The sequence below is a fragment of the Crocuta crocuta genome, unplaced genomic scaffold (assembly GCF_008692635.1).
Source record: "Crocuta crocuta isolate KB4526 unplaced genomic scaffold, BGI_CrCroc_1.0 scaffold52, whole genome shotgun sequence".
NCBI classification, from domain to species: Eukaryota; Metazoa; Chordata; class Mammalia; order Carnivora; family Hyaenidae; genus Crocuta; species Crocuta crocuta.
Window position 1 is genome coordinate 1,688,338 of NW_027528617.1, and position 27,472 is coordinate 1,715,809.

The window sequence follows — 27,472 nt, forward strand, 5'->3', positions numbered from 1 at the left end:
GGGTGGCTTAGTCGGTTAAGCGTCCGACTTTCGCTTAGGTCATGATCTCGCGGTTCGTGGGTTCGAGCCCCGCATCGGGCTCTGTGCTGACTGCCAGCTCAGAGCCTGGAGTCTGTTTCAGTCTGTGACTCCCTCTCTCTCTGACCCTCCCCTGCTCACACTGTCTCTCTCTCTCTCTCTCCTAGAAATAAATAAAAATATTTAAAAAAAAAAAAGAAACAATGAATGGTTCCTTGCACCTTGATAATAGAAAGAGCCCAAATATCCATTGACTGATGAATGGGTAAAGAAGATAAGGTATTATATATATAATAATAATACCATTATATATGTATATATAATGGAATATTACTCAGCCATAAAAGAGTAAAATCTTAACATTTGCGACAATGTGGATGAAGCTTAAGAATATTATGCTAAGCAAAATAAGTAAAACAGAGAAAGACAAATGCCATATGATTTCACTCATATATGGAATTTAAGAAACAAAGCAAATGAACATGGTGGGAATAAAAGAGAGGCAAACCAGGAAACAGACTCTTAATTATAGAGAACAAACTGAGGGTTACGGAAGGGGAGGTAGGGGGGATAGGTAAATAGGGGATAGGTATTAAGGGGGGCACTTGTGATGAGCGCTGGGTGTTGCATGTAAGTGATGAATCACTAAACTCCGCACATGCAACTAATATTACACTGTATGTTAACTAACTAGAATTTAAATAAAAATTTGAAGAGAAAAAAAAGGAAATCTTCTTTGGGCCCAAGTCATAATCTTGTTACATGTTGGCTTTGTGAACTTGGATGACACCTAATTCTTTTAACTTCAGCTTTCTCATCTGGTAATCTAACATAATTCATTGAGAAAAAAAGTTTTATCATAAAAACATATGTTGCCTGTGAAGGAGGGTCTAAAATAGGTTTTAACAAAGCCATACCATTAAATAAAACTGAAAATCAATATGGTAACAAAAGGGGCACCCTCTGGCTCCAATCCACCCATTTAGGTCTACCCATTCTGCATGGCCTCATGTCTGTTTCAGAGTGTTTGCTGTGCTGGAAAAACTTGTAGCACCTGGCCAGGGTCAAAGGAGGCCTTCATTACTAGCTATTAACTGATTTCTGTTTCTCCATGGCTTCTCAGAGTCAAAGTCCTAAGGGACAAAGCTATATACCAACCAGTGTGAAAACATTCCGGTATCTTAACAATAGTAAATGCCAGAGTTGTGTAACTTTCTAGACAGTAGATATAGCAGATACCTTCACTTTGCTGTCACTGCTGAACAATATTTTAGCTGGGTATTGGTTTACTTTCTCTCAATACTTGGAATATATTATTCCATGGTCGTCTGGTTTTATTGAGTAATCTGCTGAGGGTCATCATTCCCATAAATGTAATATATTCCCACTCTTCGTTCTTCTTAAGGTCTTCATGACTTGGATGTTTTTCAGTTTTGATATGATGTGTCTAGATATAAATATTTATTCCACTGAGGAATTGCATTTTCCAGATCTGAAGACTCATATCAAGTATTGCTACTACTTCAGGTATTATTTCTTTGAATATTTCGAAACATTATTCTCTCTTGCTTTTCCTTTTGGAACAGCTATTATACTTGCTCATTCCATATCCCAGTCTGTTAACCTCTGTTTCATATTTTCATCTTTATACTAAATCCTGGGTCACTTTCTCAGAAATTTTTTTACCAGTTCATAAGTTCTCTTTCTTGTCTTTTAAAAAAATATTCATTTGTATCAAGTTAATATATGCAAATAGTTTCAAGTATCAAAGAGGCAACCACTTTAAATTTTTGTACTGACTCCTTCAGTTATGACTTCTTATCACTAAATAATATGGTTTTATTGCTAGTTCTTGATTTTTCAGATGTAGGTAGTATTTCTGTTATAAGAAGACACCCAAAGCCTAGTGTCTTATAACAATTCATTATTTCTCAATATACTATGAGGCAATAGGATGGTTCCTTTGCTTTATATGATATCAGTTAAGATGCTGGACAACCAGAGGGCCTAAATGACCTCACTCACATAGCTGGAAGTTTGTCCTGGCTGCTGGGCTGTCAGCCAGAGCATTTTAGCTCACCTCGGCACGGTCTCTCTAGGGCAGCTTGATTCTCAGGGTCAACTATTAGAGATAGATAGAAGTTAGGACTGTTATGCCTTCTCAACTTACCTTCTTATCATAATGAAACATCCCTCTGAAGAGGCTCAGAAAGTCTCCCCAAATTATGCCACTGTGGCACGGAGATTATGGTGAACTAAGGACAACCAAGGTCCAGTGGCCTCAGGAAAAGCTCTTTACCTCCCCCTTACCTATAAAAAAAGAAGTATAAATGCTCCCACTTGTGGGGAAATTCTGCAATTATAAAGGAAATTTATACTGGAAAGGGGGCCTGTACCATAAAGAGATCTATTACCAGAGATCATTTTTTACCTAAGAAATTTATGTGCATAACAGGGCAAGCTTTAGTTCCCAAACATCTCCTACTCTCACCTTCCTATAAGTGTTCTTCCTCCCCTATGTAGTGCCAGGCCTCTACACCTTTCCTTACCTCAAGATGTTACAGAAACCTCAATTTCCTGGCTGCCTTTTAAGTTTAATATCTTTTGGGGGCTCCCATACATGTTATTAAATTTGTTTGCCTCTTGTTAACCTGTCTTATGTCATTTTAATTGTCAGACCAGTCACAGAACCTAGCAGGGTAGACGAAAAATTTTTCCTCCCAACACCTCCTTATCCCTGGTAATGCTCCTTATATTGCAGTCTAATTTGTCTGATATTAATATAATCACACCAGCTCTATGATTAGTATTTGCATGGTTATATCTTTTCTCATCCTTATTTTATTTTATAGAGAAAATGCTAATGGGTGAGAGAGAGAGTGAGAGAGCAAGAGAGAACGAGAGAGAGAGAGAGAGAGACTGAGAGAGAGAATATCAAGCAGGCTCCACAATCAGAGCAGAGCCTCACATGGAGCTTGATCCTATGGCTCTGGTATCATGACCTGAGCTGAAATCAAGAGTCAGATGCTCAATTGACTGAGTCACCCAGGTGCCCTATTTCATCCCTACTTTTTAAAAAATATATTTTTAAATGTTTGAGAGAGACAGAGCATGAGTGGAGGAAGGGCAGAGAGAGAGACACAGAATATGAAATAGGCTCTAGGCTCTGAGCTGTCAGCACAGAGCCGGATGTGGGGCTCAAACTCACTAACCATGAGATCATGACCTGAGCCAAAGTCGGATGCGTAAACAACTGAGTCACCCAGGTGCCCCTGTATTTGCTTCTTCTTGGTGTTTCTATTGATTTCCTGAAATACCATATATCTATACCTATTATGTCCATATATTCTTGTGTATATTTTCACATATTTATAGTAGTTGTACTCATGTTCTTGACAAGGTCTAATAAATGGGTCATCTTCTCCAGGCCTTTTACTATTAACTGTATTTTCCTTTATGATGGCTCCCATTTTTCTGCTTATTTTCATATCTGTTTAAAAAAATTAATTTATACAGATTGTGTGTAAAACAACATTGAAGACTAAAGTATAACTTTTGTTTCATTTTGATTATTCCCAGAGTATGAGCCTTTTCCTCAGCTAGGGTGAGAGTGATTATTCAGATTCTTCCAAGAGTCATGTTGAACACAGTCAAGCCATATATATACTGTATATATAGTTTTTTAACTCACCTGTAATCAGCCCTTGATTTTTTTTTTTAAGGTATTTGAGCTGGAAGTTAGGTTACCTTCAGAAAATTTTGATTTCTCTTCAGATTCAATTTTAGGAGGATGCAGAATCCAAGCACTGCGAAGATGCAGAGAAATACCCAGTTTATCACAGTTTTCCAGCCTTTCCTCCACTGCTGCTTTCTTGGCAATATTTGGGTGTAAGTGGCACGTGGAGAGAGGGCTGCAAAGGTAATTTATTTTCAAATCTGGAGCTTATTCTGGTTTTCTCTTGCTTCCTCACACATTACTCCAAATTTAACAATTTAACAGTTTAAACATTTGAAACAAACGTTGAAACAAAACAATATTTGAATATTTGTTTGCTTGGCGGGAAGGGGTAGAGAGAGAGAGGGAGAGAGACGAAGCAGGCACCATGTTCAGCATAGAACCCAACACAGGGTTTGATTCCACAACCGTGAAATCGTGACCTGAGCCAGAATCAGGAGTTGGATGCTTAACCAACTGATCCACTCACGTGCTCCACAATATTTGAAATAAAAATATTTTATTATGTGGATCTGGCTAGAAGTAACCTCAAAAATTATCTTGAGGTGGCTCTAATCACAGGCCTACTGGTTGATATCAACCGTTGGTATCACTTGGGATGATCCAGGCCATCTCCACACACCATGTTATACATAGACTTCTTACACTGCACTCACAGTTACAAAATCATGTGTCCTAAGACGACCAGACAGAACTGTATCACTTTTATAACTTAGCCTCAAAATCCACATATTATTTCTACCACTGTTGCAAACTTGACCAGATTCAAGAGGGATCTTGGACACTACCACTTGATGGGAGAATGTCAATGTCACATTATAGGAAAGAGAATGTAGGATGAGTTATTGTTGAGGCCATTTTTGGAAAACTCAATCTACTACAGTTTTCTTCCAAAGTCTGCTATCTCAAACAAACCCACTCTGCTGCCTAACCTTGGTTGGTTTCTATTCACCTCCATCTTTGGTGGACCAGTTCTTCATCTGCTCATATTTAGTCCAGGTGCTTACTCCCAAGTAGGAAGCTACTGAAGCTTTCTGTTCATGTATGAACATCTCATTTCTCTAAAAATTAGTTCATCTAGGCTGTCTTCTATTTATTGTTCCTTGCTGACCTCATAAAAAAATGAGTTCAATTTTGTTGAGGTTTTTGTTACCACGTGCCTCTCATGTCCTATATTTTAACTGGAAGCAGAAATCTCTTCATGTTTAATTTCAATGCCTTTATTTTTCATTTTAATTAGTTGTTTTAATTAACTATTCTTTCATGTTTCCTTGTTTTCTTTTTTATGACATTAACTATTTTAAACATGTTAGGGGCACCTGGGTGGGTCCATCGGTTACGCATCAACTTCGGCTCAGGTTTGACAGTTTGTGGGTTTGAGCCCCACATCAGGATCTGTGCTGACAGCTCAAAGTCTGGAGTCTACTTCGGATTCTGTCTCCCTCCCTCATAGCCCCTCCCCTGCTTGCACTCTCTCTCTCAAAAATGAATAAACATTTAAAAAAACTTTAACATGCTTATAGCATCTGATTGCTTTTTTATGTTTGGTCTATAAAATTCATGTTTTCTTTTCTTTTTTTCACTTATATTTATTTATTTATTTTTTTTACAAATAGTTTATTNGCAACAAGCTGATATTAAGTGGCCATCACTGTAGATAATTTGTGTGTCTCTTACTGGTACATTGAACAGTCTGCTGGGCAAACTGCCATATAAATGAATTCTCTAGCTGTGATAATTAAACATATAAATCTTACCCAAATATACTTGACTATTGTCTTTATTTATTCCATAACCATTCCCAAATGTAGATTTGGAGATGCAATATTGTGTCATGGCAGAACAACACAACAAGCCTCGTTGTGCTCAACTCATTTTATTAGAATCCATCTACATTCAAATTCTCATCACTTTCTAAATGTCTCCATTTGTTATCAAACTTAACTAAATTGACTATCAATTAATCCTTCCTGCTGACAGACCAGATTAAAAGAAATTTTTTTCTCTGATTACGGAAGTATCAAATTATCACTTAAAAAACTGAAAAAATACAAAGAAAAAAATCTCCCCAAATCCACAATCTTGATATAATTACTGCTAATATTGTTATTTAACAATTTTTATGTTCCCCTAGCAATATATGTAAGAAAGAATGTATGTATGTACTGAAGAATGTATATGCTTTGTTTTAAATATGATTTGGAACACACTATATGTATAATTTTCTTTCCTGAATTTTTTTCATATATCAGCAGCATTTTGCCATGCTATTAAAGCTTTTCTAAAAGTATTTCAGATGGTTATATATTATTATAAGACCACACCAGGAAATTTAACCATCCTTCAATTGTTGAGCATTTACTTTGTTTCTGGCTCTTGACAAAAGATTTCCAACTGATTTTTCAGAATGAATTTCACTGTCTCCAGTTCAGGACAGTACTACTTCACTGTACTCTTTCAAAAACTGAACATTTTTATTTGTAAATTTTTGTCGACTTGACAAGTGAACAGTGACTTCCCTTTGTGTCTTAATTTATATTTTTTTAAATTAGTGAAGCCAATTTTTTAATGTTTTAATCATACTCACTGACTCTGAGAATTATACATATCCTTAACTGAGTCCAGATCTACTTTTAACAGAGGTTTAAAAGAACACTTATGGCGAAAAATCCATGGAGTGTCTATTGTTGCATTAATTGTGGTATCGCATGCAGTTGTAAAAAATAATATGAAGAAATCACCACAAGTACTCTTTACCCAGTTTTCCTCAATGGCAGTATCTTGCAAAACTATAATGCAGTATCACAAAGAGGATATTGACATTGACACAACCAAGATTCAGGTTTTTCATCACAAGGATCCATTCCCTCCTCCCTGATCCCTGGCAACCATGAAATCTGTTCTGTTTCTTTAATTTTGTCATTTCTAAAATTATACACTATGTAAGCTTTTGAGACTGGTATTTCAATTCAGTATAATCTTCTGTAGATTCACTTAATATGTGTGTATCAATAGTATGTTCCTTTTTGTTGCGGAGCAGTAGTCCATAGCTTTCTTTAAGCATTTATAGTTGAATTTTAAAGATTATTTCACTACTAAGTTTGCTTGATTCTGGGGGCTGAAAGAGGCATGGAAAGTATGGTTGTTATTCAATAAGTTATTCAGTCATTTCACCAACATCCACTGATTGCAGACTAATGGGCCAAACATATCCTTTATGCACTTGGTTACAAAAAACGACCAAGACCCAAATAAGGTCAAAATTACTTAAGTTCTAAGACTGAAACCGAGGTCGGTCTAGATTTCAGGAAACAAGAAAACGAATAGCTCAAAAACCATTTTTTCATTAATAACAATTTTTCTGGATTAAATTACAACAGGCTAAAAATAGGCATACTTTTAAAAAAGCATTTTTTAAATGGACTAGGTGTTTACTAATCCACGCCTTCTATGCGATTTTAAGGCCCAATACAAAAGCCGAGTTGTACAGGAGCACTTGAGAATGCAGATCAAGTCGCGTCAAAGTAGCTATCCCTTCCCGTCTACTACAGAACCCAGCACCTCGCTTGGATTGGCAAGGCTGGTGTCCCTGAAAAACCGTCGCCCTCGAACTGATTTCCTCTGGACCACTACCACCTCTCCGAAATGATGTGAAATTCTGATTTTAAACAAAACAAAACAAAACGAGGCCAGTAGGGCACCATTAAAAAGTTTCTCTACAGCATTGACAGTACGGAGATAGAAACGTCAACTAGAGGCTAGAAAAGAAAAAAAAAAATCCTGGTGCATTCAAAACAACTTCACTCAGTCCCCGGCCTCCACCTGCCACTTATGGTGCAGTATTAACAAAACCTAAGCACACACCACACAGAGAAGTGCCCCTTCTCATACCCGGTGACTTCTGGCCTCGGGCTCTAGGTAAGCCGCTCACAAGGCTTTGGTACAAAGTTCAAAGGCTGAGCCTTGACCGTTGCCACACGCAGAGACGCTCAGGACCCAGACGCGGGAAATGAAGGGGAAAAGGAGACTTCTGGTTAGGTCAAGGTCCAACGAAACACACATTCACACCCAGGAATTGCACGAACTCCGAGGCGGAGGCTGCAGACGCGGGAGCTTGTGGAAGTGACGTAAGAGCCGGTGGCCGGAGGAGGCGGGGCCGCAGGGAGAGGGCGCCCTATTGGGGCCCGGGAGAGGGCGGGGGTGTGGCAGCGTCGGCGGCGAGGCGCCGGCCTGGGCGCTCGGGAGGGCGGGGTCTGGGCGCGCGACTCGCGGGGACTGGCTTCCACCCGCGGCTGGAGGCGGTCACTTGTGCTTAGGCTGGGGGCCCGAAGCGAGCGAGGGGCCATGCGGACTGCGAGGGAGTCCAGAACCCGCAGCCCGGCACTCCTCCCTCGAGCGGCGGCGACTCGGTGGCTGCTGGAGTAACCGCCGCCTTTGTTCCGAGCGCCTGTCCCAGCCTCTCACGCTGTCGCGCGCCGGCCCGCCCGCCCTTGGTCCCCGAAGCCTCATTCGGCTCGTGCCGCGCGGATGCGGCTGCCGGGCCTGAGCGTGGGCTTTGAGCGGGAGGAGGAGGAGCGGCGGCGCCTGGGCGGCATGCGATGGGGAACTGCTGCTGGACGCAGTGCTTCGGGCTCCTCCGCAAGGAAGCGGGGCGCCTGCAACGTGTAGGAGGCGGTGGAGGGTAAGCCCGCTGGGGGAAGGGCCGAGCTCCTGCTGGCTCCTCCTGTTCTGTCCCTTGCAGGAACCCCTTTCACAGTCTCCGTTTCCTCCCTCCCCTTGTGTCTTGAAGTAGGCCGGGAGCCCCTCTGCTCTCAGGACTTAAACTGGCGTCGAGTGGGCTGTCGTAGTGGAGGCCCCGGTCGAGAGGTGGCTCCCGGGGAAAGAGCTAGCGAAGGGGGCGGGTGTCGCTCTGGCCGCCTCCAGCAAGACTCCCTGCGGGTGCGATGTCACGCGGGGAAGGAGTCATGGTAGGCATCGTCTCTGGGAAGCCTGGGGTACTCTCTACGAATGGGCAGGAGAGCAGGCGTCACAACAACCCGGACACACCCTACGTTGAGTTTGGGCTAATGCCAAAGGTAATAGCTCTGTATCCGATCCTCCCTTTGGCTGTGACAGAGCCGCTGAGAATCGTGCTCTAGAAAGTTGATACCTCAGAGGGATTTTTAGTAGAAGTCATTTGGACGCTGTATGTAGTACAGTAAGGTTCCAGACATTGAGTAACTCTGACACGTACAAAGACTTGCCAAATTGCTGGGTTTCCAGTAGGGATTCGGATTCTTTGTACTGATAACAAGAGAAGCAGTGGGAGGCTTTTTCGTATTGTTTCGGTTATTTCCAGAGGAATGCTATACCCTGATTGCTGCCAGTAAACTCTGTAATACTAAGGAAATCTCACTTCTCTTGATTAAAACTGGCATATGCAAAATTGACATATGCATAAGTTTTTCTACTCACACCATCCAGAGAATGCTAGAATTTCATTATTCCATTTTTGTGTTTTTATTTCTTACAGTGTTGAAAAAAATTAGAACAAATTCCTTTGAAGTTGGCTTTGTTGTTGTTGTTAAATGTTTCCCAGAAATTCAGACTTAGAATCAAAAATATGAACCAAGCCACATTATGTAAGGAATAAGACTTTTTGCACTTTATGGAACAGATTGCTAAGTCTTCACGCTCTGTCTCATTGAACCAACGTTATTAGGTAATATAGTTCTGAATACACAAACGTAAGCCCCATGATTTATAATTTGGATCTGTTGGTGATGGAGATCTGATTTATATATGATTCACTCATTGGTTCATCAGGCTCATATCTTTGTGTTCATTGCATCACCTCACTGATACAAAGTAGCCAAGGTTGTACACTAAGTAGTCTGAATGGAAAGGTAAGGATTTAAAGATTTTTGCCTAGTTTAGTATTTTGGTTTTCCTGACTGAAGGGCTATTAGTTTTTCTCATGTCAGACATAATCCTGTAATTTACTTCTAATTTTTGTGTGGGGGTGCACCAATATAGTCTTAGACGCTTAAATAGGTTTGCCTAAGGACTGGATGCCACAAAATCTCTGGTTTTGTTACCATTTATTTGTATTTGTGTTGTAGTGTATTAAACTCTAATTGTAGAAATAGGGTCTTTGCTCTAATTGAGTAAGCAGAAATCATTTGTATTTGATTTTGGACTACACTGTGGTGTGTGGGATTTTTGTTTTGATCTTTCATTATGATTTTACAAATTAATTATGTTCTCCTTAGAGTGTAGCATTAAAATTGTAGATTTTACTCCCTGAGCACCTAAGCTTGGCAGCATAGGGAAGGGGCTGGGGGAAATCAGTCAATCAGTGTGTTAATTGTCTGTCGATATGCCATAAAAACATAATAGTTTGATCTGTTTTCTTCTGTTATGGGCAAAACTCCTTGAACAAGCAAGTCCTGTTGAAAGAATAAACTTCTGTGGGTGTGGACACTGTCATCTAAAGCCATATAATGGTGATATCCATACTTTTTTTTAAATTTTTTTTAATGTTTTACTTATTTCTGAGAGAGAGAGAGAGACAGTGTGGGCAGGGGAGGGTCAGAGAAAGGGAAACACAGAATCAGAAACAGGCTCCAGGCTCTCAGCTAGCTGTCAGCACAGAGCCCAACGTGGGGCTTGAACCCATGAACCGTGAGATGGTGACCTGAGCCGAAGTCGGACGCTTAACCGACTGAGCCACCCAGGTGCCCCCATACTTTTTGTATCAATCCATAAGCGTAGGTTTGGACAAGACCGTTCCCTTACTTGAATATTCAGATAACTTATTGTTTTACATTAATTTCTGCATTGTTTTAGGAGCTTCTAGTAAGCATGCAGAGACAAGTGGATACAGCTAATTGTTATTTACAGAATAAAGTTGCACTTTGCCTCTTGTTTTAGTTGCTTTTTTTTTTTTAAACCCCTGGTAATTCTGATTTTCTTTTAGCTGTAGGTTTAGATCATTAACTAATCGTTTATCTAAAGGCAAAAAACTTAGGAAGCGATCACAAAATCTTGATTTAATTTATATTTGTCACTGTAGTTGCCATAGGTAGAAGAATCCTGGGCTTTCTTAGACTGTTTTAAGCTGGACATCACAAGGATGCTTTATGATCTAGGGCCTAGGCCTGATAGATTCCCTCAGGGTATCTCAGAGTCAGATCACTCAGTATTCATTATCCAGTTTCAAAGCCGGAATACCAATGACTTTGTTTATACAATATTACAGAATTCTGGTATTTTACATTCTAAGGTATCTGTCAACTAGTCAAAATATTAATATCAGTGTTAAGAAATGTCATAAATCTTGCTACTAATAAAATTATTTGGTGATTAAAGCAGAGGGAGTAAAATGTCTTTAAGGAATAAAATTTAGGTATCCTAATGAGTCATCCTTTTTCACTCTAGGAAGTTTTGCCTACCAACACATTCTAGAGGGCTCCACCTGCTGGTCAGTTGTTGGGCAGTACTAGAAATCTTTTCTATATATACTTTCAGTGTTAGTTTCTTCTCAAACTGAAGATCCAATTGTGTTTTGTTGTGTTATATTAGAATTACCATTTTTATGTTGTCACGTATTTCCACACAGTGGTTAAAATGTAAAATAGTTTTTTTAAACATTTTTTCAAAGTTTATTTATTTTGAGAGAGAGCACTAGGGANAGAGAGGGAATCCCAAGCAGGCTCTGCAGTCTCACCATAGAATCTGATGCAGGACTCAAACTCATGAGTCGAACCATGAGATTATGACCTGAGCTGAAATCGAGTCAGATGTTTAAGCCACTGAGCCACCCAGGTGCTCCAAAATGTGCTGTAGTTTTATATAAAGGTATGATCATGTTTTGTATCCTTTATATTTAATATTTGCTGGCCTTTTGGCTTCAGCAGCAAAGTTGCCTGAATTCAGGCAATAGTTTACAATGACTTGCTGCTTTCTTCCCTGATAAAAAAGATTTTGATAATAGCTACCAATATCTGATTACTTCCTATATGTGCAGGATCTGTTCTAAGTGCTTTAAATTATCTCATTATTCCTTACCACAATCTTGTGAGAAAGATAAGTACTATTACATACATTACAGATTGAGAACTAAAGTGTGGCAAGTTTAATTTACTCAAGATAGCTAAACTGGGATTGAGCCCAGGTCCCTATGAATTCAGAGCCTTTACTCTTAACCACTAATAGCTCATGGCTTTTTAATTTTATACCTTAGATATGCATACATTTCAACAACTTGACTGTGTGATAAACTGTTCTTTTCTTGAAACTGCACTTGACCTCCACAACATCACTTTTATTATTTTCCTGCTTCTATCCTGGCTGTTCATACTCTGCCTATTAAATATGGAATTTTTCTTTGTGTTTTTCCTGCTTTATTTAGTTCCCTTCACACATAATACCCACCCCTGAAATTTTATCCAGTCCTATGATTTCAATCACCACTTTCAAGTCTCATATCTTCGGAACAGACCTCTTTCCAAAGGTTCAGCACTGTATTTTCAGTTGCTAACTGAACAGATAAATTGGATATGTGAAGTCTCCTCAAATCAACCTCTCTAAAAATCTGATACTCCAGGAAATATCTAAAATAGTGTATTTTCTTTCCTCCAAGATTTCTTCTTTCTCTGCTTTATGAATTAATTCCCTTAACAGCTGCATTCATGGTTTTCCAGGCCACAGACTAAACTTCATAGTCTTCTACTTCTGTCACATCAGCTAGGTCAGTCTCTCCTTAATACATACTGAACTCATTTCCTTTGTTGATTGATACTTGTGCCTTAAACTTTGTCTTTCATATCGCCAGTCACTGGCTTATTGGCTGTTCTCCTTGTTGTACATATCTGTCATACTTCAGCCCATCTTCCCTTTCTGTCATTGGAGTTAGGCTTTCTAAAACCCATACTGGATCATACCAGGCCCTTACTTAGCCATTCCCTCTGTGTCCTATTTTCTGCAGGGAATAAATTGCTCAGCCTTTTTTCCCTTCTGTGACAGTGATAAGATGCATGGCAACAGCTCAGATGTGCAACATAATGTCTGCTCAGGATTATATGTAGTTTCTGCATTTGGGTAGAGGGTAATCTCAGTCTTTGTTCTCTTACTCAGAAGATAATATCAGAATACAAATCAGCGGGAATAACATTAAAAGAAAAACAAATCTAATTTCAAAAAACAACTCATAAACCTTAATATCTTAACTTTTTTTGATAAATGATAACCCTCCATTGAGAGAAGTGTCAAATTTAAACTCCTGACAAGATAACTTTAATCTATTATACCAGCCTAGTTATGTTTTCCAATTATATTTTTCTCAGAGTATAGCATTAAAATTGTAAACTTTACTTCCTGCACACATGAGCTTGGTAGCATAGGCAGGGAAAATCAGTGGAAGTGTTCTCTGACATTCTTTCACTTGCCACATCCCCAATATCCTAGATACTAGATGGACTATATGCATTCCTGTTTTCTTAAAATACAGTGTTCTCCCATCCTAGCCTTTTGTCTTTTCCTGTTCTTGGTGAGCTTTTACTTATTCTTAAGCATTGCTTTCTTTATGAAACCTGGTCCAGCCCCCTGAGACAATGTTATCTCCCTGAAGAAATAATATTTTCTATAGGCTTCAATCTGCTTTGTAACAGGGGTTGGTGAACTTTTTCTGGAAAGGGCCAGAGAAGAATATTTTAGGTTTGCAGGCCATAAGGTGCAACTTTGTTGCAACTACTCAGCATTTCTGTTTTAGCACAAAAACATAGACAATATGTAAATAAGCTGCATGTGACTATATTCCAATAAAACTTTATTTTTCAGAAACAGGCACTGGGCCAGATGTGGCCCATGGACCATAGTTGTCTGACTTCTGGTATATTCCATGATATGGGTTGAAAGCTCCTCAAGGTCAAGGATACACTTTATCTCTGTTTACTCTCAGTGTCTCATGTTTGCTGAATAGCCAGGGAGTATTATTTATGAACTTGTAAGATCTAGAAAACAGTGTTTTCTCTTATCCTTTTTCTTTTAGAAAACTGTGTCACTTTGGCAAAAACATCACTCATTCACAGAGTTGAACACATATCCTACCATTTTTATGTTGATTTAATTTTTTAAAAAGACCATAGAGAATACTAATGAGAATGTTTTATCATAAATAGACGTTGCTAAAATAGTAATCAAGTGTCATTTTTGAGAGATTCAGTTTGGTTTTCTGAATGTTTGCCAGAAAAATATGCAAGTATAGGACATTTCTCTTGAAATTTTAGAAGTTAGGAAGGAAAACAGTAGTAGACTTAAATGGATATGAATTTCCTGAATATTCTTTATTTTACCTTAAAGACTCCCCAGAGCTCTGCTCTGAACCTTTCTCTTCTCCTTTAATCTATTTTCCTTCTTTAATGTACTTTTCCTTGGTGATGGCATGAAAACACTACCTGCATACTAATGAGCCCAGTCATCTCAGTGTTAGCTCTGAAATACCTAATTACCCACGGAGTATTTCCACTTGGATATGAAACATAACTTCAAATTCAGTTGGTAAAGCTGAGCCCATCTTTTTTCCCTTCTCATAGCCCTTTCGTCAATTTTTAAAAAATTTTTTAAAGCCCCAATCATTTCTTTTTGCCTTGTGCCCTACCTCGTGGAGTGGTAAACAGTATATAGTCACTTAAAGCTATGAACCTGAGAATCATATTAAACTCCTCCCTTTCAATCACTCTCCAAATCTGGGTTGTCATGTTCTATAGATTATACTTTCTGAATTACTCTTACATCTTTCCAAATAATGGAGCCTCCTTGCCTTAGAACAGACCATTCCATCTTCTGTATATCTGTAGCTCTACCCTCTTGCTGATACCTTTTTAGCTTATGTCTCTTTAATCTGAAAACCAAAGAGAAAGAAACACTAAACCTTACTTGGACTCCTACATCTCCCTCTAGACGCTACCCTATTTCCTGTCCTTTCCCTTTAACCTAAAGAATTGTCCAGTTTTGGTATCTCAATTTCCTCACTTCTCACTCAATCTTCAAGGCAAGCTAACGTTCACTTTCCCTGCTACTTCTGCTTTTGTTGCCTCTCCCTCACCCCATAACATCAAAATAGCCATCATAATCCAGGGAGTATTAGTAATCTTTGCTCCACTTCACCTTTTAGCAGCATTTGATACTGATTGTTCCTCCTTTAACTTCTGTAATTTTCATACCATATTTTCTATCTACCTCCCTGGGTAGTGGATTTAAATTGATCTATCTTCCCTATATCCTATGAATGTTCATTTTCTATTTTTTTAATGTTTATTTATTTTGAGAGAGAGTACTAGTGGGGGAGAAGGGCAGAGAGAGAGAGCAAGCCCATGCTAAGTGTGGAGCCCAGTGTGGGGCTCGATCCCATGACTGTGAGATCAGGACCAGAGCCAAAATCAAAAGTTGGATGCTTAACTGACTGAGCCACCCAGGTGCCCCTGAATGTTCATTGTCTTTACCTTAGTCATTAAGTGTTGGAATCCTTAAAAATGGAATTAGACTCTAATACTATACTTTCCTTAAAGTATAGCATGCATATAGCCACTAACTTAGGAGCATCTATGACACTATTCCCCCATCTTCTCACACATCTTAGTCCATTCCCCAAACCAGATTATTTTTATACCTCCTAGTTTTTCAACCCACCTATTTCTTTTACTGCTGCCACCTTAGTCCAAGCTTTCATCATTTCTTGCCTAGATTTCCAATACCATGTGTTAAAATAACACTCTTCCTAATTCACCATTTTCTAGTACTACTTTATTCCTTCATAGCACTTAGCACTTAATGACTTTGTAAACTCTGAGTATTTGTCTAGTGTCTGTTCCCCTTTAAGAGAATATAAATTTCATGAAGTCAGGGACTTTGATTTATTTATTCCCATATATCCAGTATACCAACAGTGCTTGTCACATATTAGGCACTCAGTAAATATTTGTTAACTGAGTGGGTAGACTACCAGCAGGTCTACCCACATCTATTCTTGACCTTTTTCAGTTGCTTCTATATTTTCAAGTCAGAGTAATGATAAATGTAAATCTATGATACAAACACAGCTTAAAATTCTTCAGTGGCTTATCATACTTGAAACATTGAAATCTTTAATGTAGATTTCAAGGCTTTGCATTATCTATCCCTTGCCTTCCTTTTTTTCTTTGGGGGAAAGGGGGCTCATCTGTGTTATATACTTACATGCATCTATTTCATCCATTTCTTCCCTTTTTACTTAGGTAGCTCCTGTTCAGTCATCTTTTAGATGCCAGCTCAAGGATTATCCCCACAGAAGTCTTCACAAACCATCTCCCACCCTCAGGGGATAAGTCTTCATATCATCATGGAATCATCTTCCTTTTCTTCTGAGCACTTCTTCAGGTTTTTATTATACCTGAAATAGTATGATTATTTTGTTAATATCTGTTTTCTGCTTTCATTGTAAAGGAAGGAGTCCATGCCTGTTTTTGCTGACCATTGAATATTTAGCTCCAAGTTCTATGCCTAGTATATAGACAATAAATAGTTGTTAACAGAACTAATGAGTATGTTTCTTAAATATATCTTGCTCTTTCATTCCCCCTTGTCTTTGGTGCCTGCTACTCCTTAAAACACTCTTTTTCACTACTTGGGGCCTGGCTGCTTTCTCCTCCAGCCGATTTTTGATGGCCCTCATCTGAACATATCCCTCTTAGAGCATGATAGTTGTTAATTTACCTATGCATCTACCCTGTTAGACCCTAAGCCTCTTGGGTACATGAGTCAATTTTTATTCACTGTTGTAGTTTAACTACAAACCTATGTCTTTCATTTGGTAACCCAGGGAACTTCAATTAGAATTAGAAAACTCAATATCATAGATACATAAGTAGCAATAGTTTCTAAAGAAGAAGGTAGTCAGCAATTTCAGATGCTGCATACAGATTTCAGAGAATGAGTGAGAAAGAACCAAAAGACCAATAATGTCTCTTCTAGCTATTAGATTCCTCAGGCCCCTCTTAAATGGCAGTGACCTTCATACCATGCATCCTTTTTGACCACAGTGCTGGAAAGACCACAGATGCATAGAGGTTAAGTAACATGCTACTAACCAGTGAATGGCTAAAGCAAGAAATCAAAGAAGAAATAAAAAGTTATATGGAAACAAATGAAAATGAAAACACAACAAAATCTCTGGGATGCACCAAAGTGGTTTATTTTATTTTATTTTATTTTACTTTATTTTAGAGAGAGAGAGTATATGTAGGAGAGAGGGGCAAAGGGAGAGAGAGAATCCCAAGCAGGCTCCACACTCAATGTGGAGTCCAACATGAGGCTTGATCCCACAACCCTGGGATCATGCCCTGAGCCAGTATTCAGAGTTGGATGCTTAATCAACCGAGCCACCAAAGCACCCCAGCAAAAGCAGTTCTAAGAGGGAAATTTATAGCAATATAAGTTCACCTGAAGAAGCAAGAAAAATCTCAACTTAACCTTATACCTAAAGGAATTAGAAAAAGAACAACACACAGTACGCAAAGCCAGCATAAGGAAAGAAATAAAGACTAGAGAGGAAATAAATTATATAGAAACTAAACAAAACAATAGAACAGGTCAGTGACACCAGGAGCTGTTTCTTTGAAAAGAGTCAACAAAATCGATAGACCTCTAGCAAGACTCATGAAGAAAAAAAAAAAAGAAAGGACTCAAAAAAAATCACAAATGAGAGAAGATATAACAACTAACACCACAGAAATACAATTCTAAGAGAATATTGTGAAAAATTGTATGCCAACAAAGTGGACAATCTAGAAGAAATGGATAAATTTCTAGAAACCTATATCCTATCAAAACTGAAGCAGGAAGAAGTAGAAAATGTAAACAGACTGATTACCAGCAAAGAAATTAATCCATAATAAAAAACAGACAAACCAACAAACATAACCTCCCAACAAAAAAAAAAAGCCCAAGACCAGACAGGTTCACAAGAAATTGTACCATTTTTAAAAAGTGTTTATTTATTTATTTTTGATAGAGAGGCAGAGAGAGAATCCCTGGCAGGCTTCATGCTGTCAGTGCAGAGCCCAACTCAGTGATCAATCTCGGGGACCTGAGCCAAAATCAAGAGTCAGATGCTTAACCCACTGAGCACCTCCACCAAACATTTAAAGAAGAGTTAATACCTATTCTCCCAACTAGTCCAAAATATAGAAGAAGCAGGAAAACCTCCAGATTCATTCTATGAGGACAGCATTAACCTGATAGCAAAACCAGATAAAGACACCACTAAAAAAGAGAACTATAGGCTAATTTTCTTGATGAACATAGAGACAAAAGCCCTGAAAAAAATACTAGCAAACTGAATTCAATAGTCAATTAAAGAAAGTTATTCACCACGATCAAGTGGGATTTATTTGTGGGTTAGGGTGGTTCAGCATTCATAAATCAATGTGATACATCACTCAATAAGATAAAGGATAAAAACTGTATGGTCTTTTCAATAGATGCAGAAAATGTATTTGACAAAGTAGAACATTGTTTCATGATAAAAATGCTATCAAAGTAGATTTAGGAGGAATATACCTCAACATAATAAAGGCCTTATATGAAAAACCCACAGCAAACTCTTACTCAGTGGGGAAAAACTGAGAGCTTTTCCCCCTAATATCAGGAACAAGACAAGGATGTCAACTCTCATCATTTTTGTTAAACATAGTGCTGGAAGTCCTAGCCACACCAATCAGACAACAAAAAAAAATAAAAAGTATCCAAATTAGTAAAGAAGAAGTAAAACTTTCACTATTTGCAGACGACATGACACTATATAGAGAAAACTCTGAAAGACTCCCACCAAAAAAATACTAGAACTAATAAATGAATTCAGTAAAGTCTTAGGGTGTAAAATCAATATACAGAAATCTGTTGCATTTTTATATACTAATGAAGCAGTAGAAAGAGAAATTAAGAAAATAATCCCATTTTCAATACCACCAAATAAAATAAAATTCCTAGGAATAAACTTAACCAAATAAGTGGAAGACCTATACTCTGAAAACTATAAAACATTGATGAAAGAAATTCAAGAAGGCTTTTAAAAATGGAAAGACATTTCATGTTTATGGATTGGAAGAACAAATACCATTGACAAATATTGTTGAAATGTCTGTTGTTAAAATGTCAGAAGCAATGTGCACATTTAATGCAATCCCTATCAAAATACCAACAGCATTTTTCAGAGAACTAGAACAAAGAGTCCTAAAATTTGTATGGAATCACAGAGGACCCCGAATAGCCAAAACAGTCTTGAAAAAGAAAAGCAAAACTGTAAGTATCACAATTCCAGGCTTCGGATTACAAAGCTGTAATAATCAAAACAGTATGGTACTGGCACAGAAATAGCCACCACAGATCAATGGAACAGAATAGAAAACCCAGAAATAAACCCACAAGTATATGGTCAGTTAATCTTCAACAAAGGAGGAAAGAATACTTAAAGGGAAAAAGACAGTCTCTTTAACAAATGGTGTTGGGAAAACTGGACCACTTTTTTACACCATACACAAAGGTAAATTCAAAATGGAGTAAAGACCTAAATATGAAACCTGAAACCATACAAATCCTAGTAAAGACCATGGGCAGTAATTTCTCTGGTATCTGCTGTTGCAACTTCTTTCTAGATATGTCTCTCTCTTTTTTTTTTTAATGTTTTATTTATTTCTGAGAGAGAGAGAGACAGCGTGAGCAGGGGAGGGTCATAGAGACAGGAAGACAGAATCGGAAGCAGTCTTCAGGCTCTGAGCTAGCTGTCAGCACAGAGCCCGACATGGGGCTTGAACCCATGAACCATGAGATCATGACCTGAGCCGAAGTCGGACACTTAACTGACTGAGTCACCCAGGCACTCCTAGATAATGTCTTTTAAGGCAAGGAAAGTAACAAAAATAAACCATTGGGACTACATCAAAATAAAAAGCTTCTGCACAGCAAAGGAAACAATCAACAAAACTAAATGGCAACCTGCAAAATGGGAGACGATATTTAAGACTGATATATCCAAAAAAGGGCTATATCCAAAATATATGAGGAACTTAGAAGACTCAACACTCAAAAAAGTGAATCCAGTTAAAGATGGGCAGAAGACATGAACAGGCTTCTAGAAATATCTAGATGGTCAACAAACTCATGAACAGTTGCTCATCATCACTCATCGTGAGAGAAATGCAAATCAAAACTACAATGAGATATCACCTCGCCTCACACCTGTCAGAATTGCTAAGATCAATAACACAAGAAATAACAGATGTTCGTGACAATGTGGAGAAAAAGAACACTTGTGCCCTGTTGGTGGGAATGCAAACTGGTGCATCCACTATTGAAAGCAGTTTGGAGTTTCCTCAAAAAGTTAAAAAATAGAACTGCCCTACAATCCAGTAATCACACTATTAAGTATCTATTCAAAAAAATACAGAAACACTAATTCAAAGGGATACATGCACCCATATTTTTGTTTACAGTAGCCAAATCATGGCTGCCCAAGTGTCCGTCAGTAGATGAATGGGTAAAGAAGATGTGGTATATATACACAATACAATATTCGTCAGCCATATGAAAGAATGAAATCTTTCTATTTGCAAAAACATGTATGCATGGAGTTAGTATAATACTAAAGCAGTAAGTCAGAGAAAGATAAATAGGATTTCACTCATGTGGAATTTAGGAAACAGATGAGCTCAGGAAAAAAAAATAAATAAATGAAGCAAGAAGCATCCAGACTCCACTATAGAGAACAAACTTCTGGTTACAAGAGGTGAGGAGGATGGGGGGATGGGTGAAATAGGTGATGGGGATTCAGGAGTGTACTTGTCGTGATGAGCACTGGGTGATGTATGGAACTATTGAATCACTATGTGATGTACCTGAAACTAATGTAACGCTGTATGTTAACTATACTGGAATTAATTTTTTTTATTTTCTAAATGTTTCTTTATCCATTTCTCTCATTGACTCCACTCTAGTCCAATCTATCATCATTTCTTACCTAGATGCAACATTAATTGCAAACATTATTCATGCATTCACTTATTCTCTATGCATTTATCTCCACTCATTTCTCTAGTAATCACATGGTTTCTGGAACTTGAAGGAGCAATTTCTTATATGGGCCTAAGTTTACCCCTCTAACTTGAAAGAAAGAGTGATGTTTTTATTTCCCTGTAGTCACTCTAAATATAGCAAACATTGATTGTGATTTAGGGTATTGATTCTTACCTATAATATTTATTCAAAATATCTATTTTCACACACATAGCTCTGGTTCATTCATTTAGGATCCTGTGTAGTGTGTCATTGTATAAATAGGCTATAATTAATTTATCCATTCTCCTGTTGGTGAGCATTTAGATTATTTTGAAGCTTTTTGCTATTACAAACTACTTCAGGTAACAGTCTTACAAATGACTCTTTGTACATGTGTATAAGAGATTTTTAAGGTATGTATACCTAGGAATAGAATCCTGGGTCATGGCTCATGCACACCTTCAAATGTCGGATTACTCAAAGTAATTTTACCAGTTTATACTTTTTCTAACAATAGGTTTTCATTGTCCACTTCCTAACACTTGGTATTGTCAAATATTTTTCCTAATCTATTAATGTGAAATGCTGTCTAATATTTATATTAAACCCTTATTGTATTCCTGTGTTTCAGAAACAAACTGCATGTTTTAAAAATTACTTTCCTGGACGCCTGGATGGCTCAGTTGGTTAAGTGTCTGGCTCTTAGTTTCAGCTCAGGCCATGATCTCACGGTTCGTGAGATCAAGCCTCATGTCAGGTTCTTTGCTGACAGTGCAGAGCCTACTTGGGATTCTTTCTCTCACCCTCTCTGCCCCTCCCCCACTCATTCTCATTCTCTCTCTCCCTCTCCCTCCCTCCCTTCCTCCCTCTCTCTCTCTCTCTCCCCCCTCTCAAATTTTTTTTTTAAAAATTACTTTCCATGTTAGCAATGAAAAGTACAAGAAATTAGAACTAAATCAATAATAGATGTGTAAGAACAAAGCAACATTTAAAAACAAAAACCTGAAATAAATAAAGGATAGTGTCATGTTTATGAATAGAAAGATATGAATTGAATGCAGTTCCAACAGCTGCATTGAACTTCACAAGCTGGTTCCAACAATTTTTATGAAAAAACAAGAAACCAAATCTGGCCTGCAAATTTTAAGGAAGCAGATTTGCCTTAGAAGATATGTTCTAATAATCAAAACCCTACTGTATTGATACAAGGCTAGACAAATAAATGAGCAGAATAGAATATAATACCTGGGTCTGTAAATCAACCTGAGGCAGAGCTCAGTAATCTTCAGTCTTTAAAAAGGTGATTGTTACATGCCAAAGTATGAAAATGGCAGATTTACTAAAACCGACTAATGTGTTATTGGAGGTGTTTTTATATATTGTGTCTAGATCATAGACTCACACTTTTTTCTCTTATTTCAGCTATTAGAGGTGCACATCAGTCTCCTGTCAGTAATAGTAACTTACTAATTGATTTTTGCCCCAGGGTGGGGAATGGATCCCTTCCTAGATTTACTGTTGCCACGTTTGCATGTTGGTTTCTCTGATAACATCCAGTGTTCACTACTTTGAGAATCTCTGGTCTTATGAGCTTGGGAGTTTTCTTTTAGAGTTTTGTTATCATTATAAATGAAATGAATTTGAGATCCAAAACTTTAGTCAAACGTTACAAATATGAAAGTAGAGAATATAATTTTTAGCTGTCTGTTTTTACTTTTAAGCAGTTATGTTCACATAATGGAAAAATCTTAAATTGTTCTGATTTACTTCTAAAATTTTTAGTGAAATTTAGGGAACTTTGTACAACGTGATCCACTTATATGCTAACAATAGGTTTATAAAAGTAGGATGACTCTTCTTTGTTTTTAGATTCTTAAGAAGTTAATGAAAGTATTAGACCACATTTTCTTTTAATTTTAAATGTCAGATTTATTTACCCCAATACTTAGTTAAGAACTTTTTATGAATAATAAAACAAATGCTTTATGAATAATACAAACATTTCTTCTAAAAGTGTACTAAAAGCCTATATATTGCAAAGTGGTATTACATATAAAATTAGTATACTTTTAGATTCTAAGCCATACACAGAGTATTGGAATATGCACATCAGTCTTTTCAACTGCAGAACTGTATAGTCAGTTGAACTTGGAAGGAGGAGGAATTGAGGAAGATCTAAAAGATATTTATCTATGTTTGATCATGGATATATGTTGAAAAGAGCTTAGTTATTGGAGCTAGATCATTTTATTTTGTTTTTGTTGTTGTTTGGTACTCAGTCTTCCAAAGAAAGGAAATATTTGAAATATTCAGACTGAATTCTCACATCAGACTAGCCACATGTCAAGTGCTTGATAGCCACACATAGGCTAATGGCTATCATGTTGAACAGTGACTATCTCTAAGATTACAGTACTCCACAGGATTATTGTGGAAGGGAAAATACATATGAAAACTAAATTCATTAAAAAAAAAAACGAAGCTCATACATACATAATAATACCTGGCCTGTTGTAGGCACTCAATAAATGTAAGTCTCTTTGTTCTCTATTACAGTAATAACTTGTCATACTTCGTTTTTTGTAACATTATGCATACGAGGAAACTTCAAGTCTATAATTTTTTTTTCAACTTGAATACAGCAAAACTTATTTCTTTAAGCCAAGCAGCAGTAATCAAGAGCCAGGCCTTTGCAGGACATCTGGGTGGCTCAGTTGGTTAAGCATCCAACTCTTGATTTCAGCTTAGATCATGATATCATAGTCTGAGTTCGAACCTCACATCAGGGTCTATGCTGACAGTGTGGAGCCTGGTTGGGATTCTGTCTCCTCTCTTTGATGTGTATCCTTCTCAAAAATAAATAAAAATAAGCTTAAAAAAAGAATTATTTAAAAAAAAAGAGCAAGGCCTTTGCAATAGACATTATTGCATTTAATTGTTTTGTTTCTTATCTTTCCTTTTAAGATTTAACCTACATCTTAGTTTGTTGGAAACGTAGTTTAATTAGTTGGTATCAAATTTCTGGTTTTAGGCTGATCCTAATTCTTTTTATCTCATTTTCCACTGTTCTTTTTTAATGGTGCCACTTACATACAACTAAAAGTTCATTCTTGAAGAAAAGATTGTCAACTAGGACCTATGTACTATAAAAGGAAATATTACTGCACAGGACTTCGGAGACCTGAATAAGACAAATCCTGTGATTTTTTTTTCCTATGGCTAGTTCTGTTGTTCCATTAACACATAGTAATTTTTTAAAGTTTATTTTGAGAAAGAGAGAGAGAGAGAACACGGGAGGGGCAGAGAGAGAGGGAGAGAGAGAATTCCAAGCAGGCTCTGCACCATCAGCGCAGAGCCCGAAGCTGGGCTCCAACTCACCATGAGATCATGGCCTGAGCCAAAACCAATAGCCAGACGCTTAACTGACTGAGCCACCCAGGCGCCCCTAACACATAGTAATTTTGGTTGAACAGTCAGTCACATAAGTTTTTCCCTTTGTCCCAGGCTCTTGCCCTCAACTTTATTGAGTCAAATCTAGAAAACCTGAAGGTATATTTGGTAATCAAAAATGCAAAATATAACTGTCCAGGAAGTGTATAGTACTTGTATCTTCAGTTAAGCACATTCTTTCACTATGAGTAAATAATGAGGTGGAGGTTCTTAGTATAAATTCAGAAAATGTTATTCAATTCAAATAACCCATCACAAAGGAAGATTACCTACCACTGGGTCCAGACAGCTCAGTTTCTTGAACCAGGGACTCCTGCCGATAGGCTTTGGATGAACTGCTAACATTTGCTTCCCTGTTTTCTGCCCTTCCATTTCCTTCACTTTAACACATTCTTCTTTTAGATATTAACTACTTCTTTTTCCTTTAAGTCATAAAACCCAGGAGCTATTCTTTTTCTGGAAGGTAAATTAGCTTGTCAAGGTAACAGATACGTTGTCTGTTGCTTTTATAGTTTTAATTTTTGTTTCCTGTATTTCCAACTTTTTGAGGAATAGCCCATTCTTTTTCCCCAGAATAAGCTATACTTCTATTTCTCCATAGTGATTGGAAGTAAAATCCTTAAACACAGTAAGCATATGTATGTGTTACTAATAACATGAAGCATATGTATGACAGGAAAAATCACTGGGATTGCATCCTTGTTTACAGCAAACCTTCCTTAGGATAGAAGAAAAAACAAAGATTAATTTCCTGGGTTTGAAGCCAGGAAGAAAAGAGTGGTGTTCTTAGTGATCTGGAATTGAGAGAAGTAGGCCCAGGGTTCATTATAGAAAGTTATAAAGGCCTTTGGGACTGGTGCTTATCTTAATGTGCTAGACTTAGAATTTAAATAGAGGATTCTCATCCAGACTCTTAACTATGTATGGATGTCAAGCTTAAGGCATCTAGAAATACCACTCACCCCTTTTTTAGGTTGGTGTGAAACTTGATAATAAATGAATTAGGCTGAAATACCTGAACCTACAGATCATTCTTAGCATCAGTAAAAGTGAGGCAGGCAAAAACAGAGTTTCTCATAATTTAGTTGAACAGCAGGTGCCACATATGAAGGGTTCTTGCCTTTAAAAAACTTCACTCAATTTAAATCAAATTATCAGTACACAGGAAATAGAGAGGAAGGAGGAAGCAAATAGCACCAAGAGAAGAACAATCAGCCAAACCTAGAAATTGTGAAATTCTACAGGACAAATGACACAATTTCTCCAATAAATCAGTGGCATGGGAAGAGATGATGGTGCAGCAAGGAGGGCTGTTCAGACTAAACGAGGACTACAGAGGAGGTCGGGGGGTTGCAGATTGGGGGCGCCTGGGTGAGTCAGTTGGTTAGTGTCCGACTCTTGATTTCTGCTCAGGTCATGATCTCACAGTTCATGATCCTGAACCCATGTCGGACTCCTGCACTGACAGTACACAGCCTGCTAGGGAAAATGGTAACTTTTTAAGTAGGGTGATGGGTACAAGGAGGTTTATATGCTCTCCTCCCTACTTTTGTGCATATTGGAAAATTGTCATGATAAAAGCAAAAAAGGGGGAGGAGGGAATGCCAAAGACAAATCTTTTTTTGTAAATTCTCAACTATTGAGAATAAACTCCAAAATCCTTCCCGTGGTCTGACCCTGGCTATTTCTTAGACCTCATATCTTTTCCTCCCCACTCCAACCATTCCGTTCCCCCACTTATGTAGAATATGCCAAGCACAGTTTTGCCTCAGAGCTTTTTTGTGTTTGTCTTTCTTCTGCTTAGAATTCTTTTCCTCCAGTTATCTAGTTGGCTGGCTTTCTTCGGGGACCTTTATTTCAGTTTTGCTTTACAGAAAGACCTACCCTGACCACCCTACATGAAATAACCTCCCTCTTCTGGTCACTATCTTTGCTTACTCTGAAGTATTTACTTATTCATAGCATTTCCCACCATTTGCTTATTGTCATTTTCCCAAGAATGTTAGCTGCAAGGTGGCAGGGTCTTTATCTGTTTTATTGACTATTGTATTGCCAGCACTTTAGAACCGTGCCAGGCACTTAGTTACATACTCAAAAAAATATTTATGAAATAAAATATAAACACTTGAGGCCATATTTAATAAAACAGATGTTTTTCCTCTCTGTAGTTGTTCTACTTACCTTTCACTTGTATTCTCATCTTTACCCAGAAGTAAGTAGTAGAGGATTGTGAAGAGCCTCATTCCTTACTCTAAAACAACACTTCAAGCGGCACCTGGGTGGGTCAGTTGGTTAAGCGTCTGACTTCGGCTCAGGTCGTGATCTCACAATTCGTGGGTTCAAGCCCCACATCGGGCCCTATGCTGAGAGCTCAGAGCCTGGAACCTGCTTCAGATTCTATGTCTCCCTTTCTCTGCCCTCCTCTCTCTCTCTTTCTCTCTCTCAAAAATGAATAAACATTAAAATATTTTAAATAAAATAAAACAACACCTCAAGGTAGAAAATCAGGGCAGTTTATTACAGAAAACACTGAAAAAGTTATATTCTAGATGTATTAGACTTTTAAGCATCCAATAATATGTAAAGATTTTAATTTAAATTTATTTCATTTACCGCTTAAGTAATGGAGAGCTCTCTGAAATCTGAGAGGCTACTTTTCAGCAGTTGGCTTTCTAATTACTTTTAAAATGTGTATCACAATATTTCATGACTTCTTTTCAGATAAAATCCAGGATAAAGCTCTTCTAATAGAAAATGTTGCCCCTGAGTTTGCTAAGTTGAATATTTAATCTATTAGTACAGTCTTGGCATTTATGACCGTAGGAATCAATATATGCCTTTTGTGAATAATAAGGTCTCAATCTAATCTGTTTTTAAAAAGAAAACTTAAATTCTTTTTCACTTGTTTTGCTTTTCTGTATACCTTCCATTTTAATTGTTGTGTTTTGGTTTGGTTTTAGGGTGTTTTTTTTTTTTTTCTATTACTTTGCTCTTTTGCCATTCTTTCATATAGACTCATGTTTGTTTATTAGTCAAGACTGTGATTGTGGGGACAGAAATCCAGATCAAGCTGTCTTAGGCAAAAGGTAGAATTTCTTACAAGGATACTAGATTTCTCAGGTACTATCCAAACCATAGGCAGAGCAGGGATGTGGCTGATCCTTAGGGATGCCTTCAACACTGTCAGAACATTTCTTT

The 27,472-nt window shown here is 37.7% G+C and overlaps 1 protein-coding gene across 2 annotated transcripts in view; it reads left to right on the plus strand.

Moving 5' to 3' along the window:
• Positions 1-8,257: 8,257 nt before the first annotated feature.
• The window catches only part of AP1AR (adaptor related protein complex 1 associated regulatory protein), a 36,747-nt gene continuing 17,532 nt past the window's right edge, over positions 8,258-27,472 (plus strand). For both annotated transcript variants that reach the window (XM_077755010.1, XM_077755011.1), the window contains exon 1: positions 8,258-8,435. In XM_077755010.1, the coding sequence (XP_077611136.1) occupies positions 8,353-8,435 (83 nt within the window). In that variant the 5' untranslated portion in view covers positions 8,258-8,352. The remainder of the gene's footprint in view (positions 8,436-27,472) is intronic.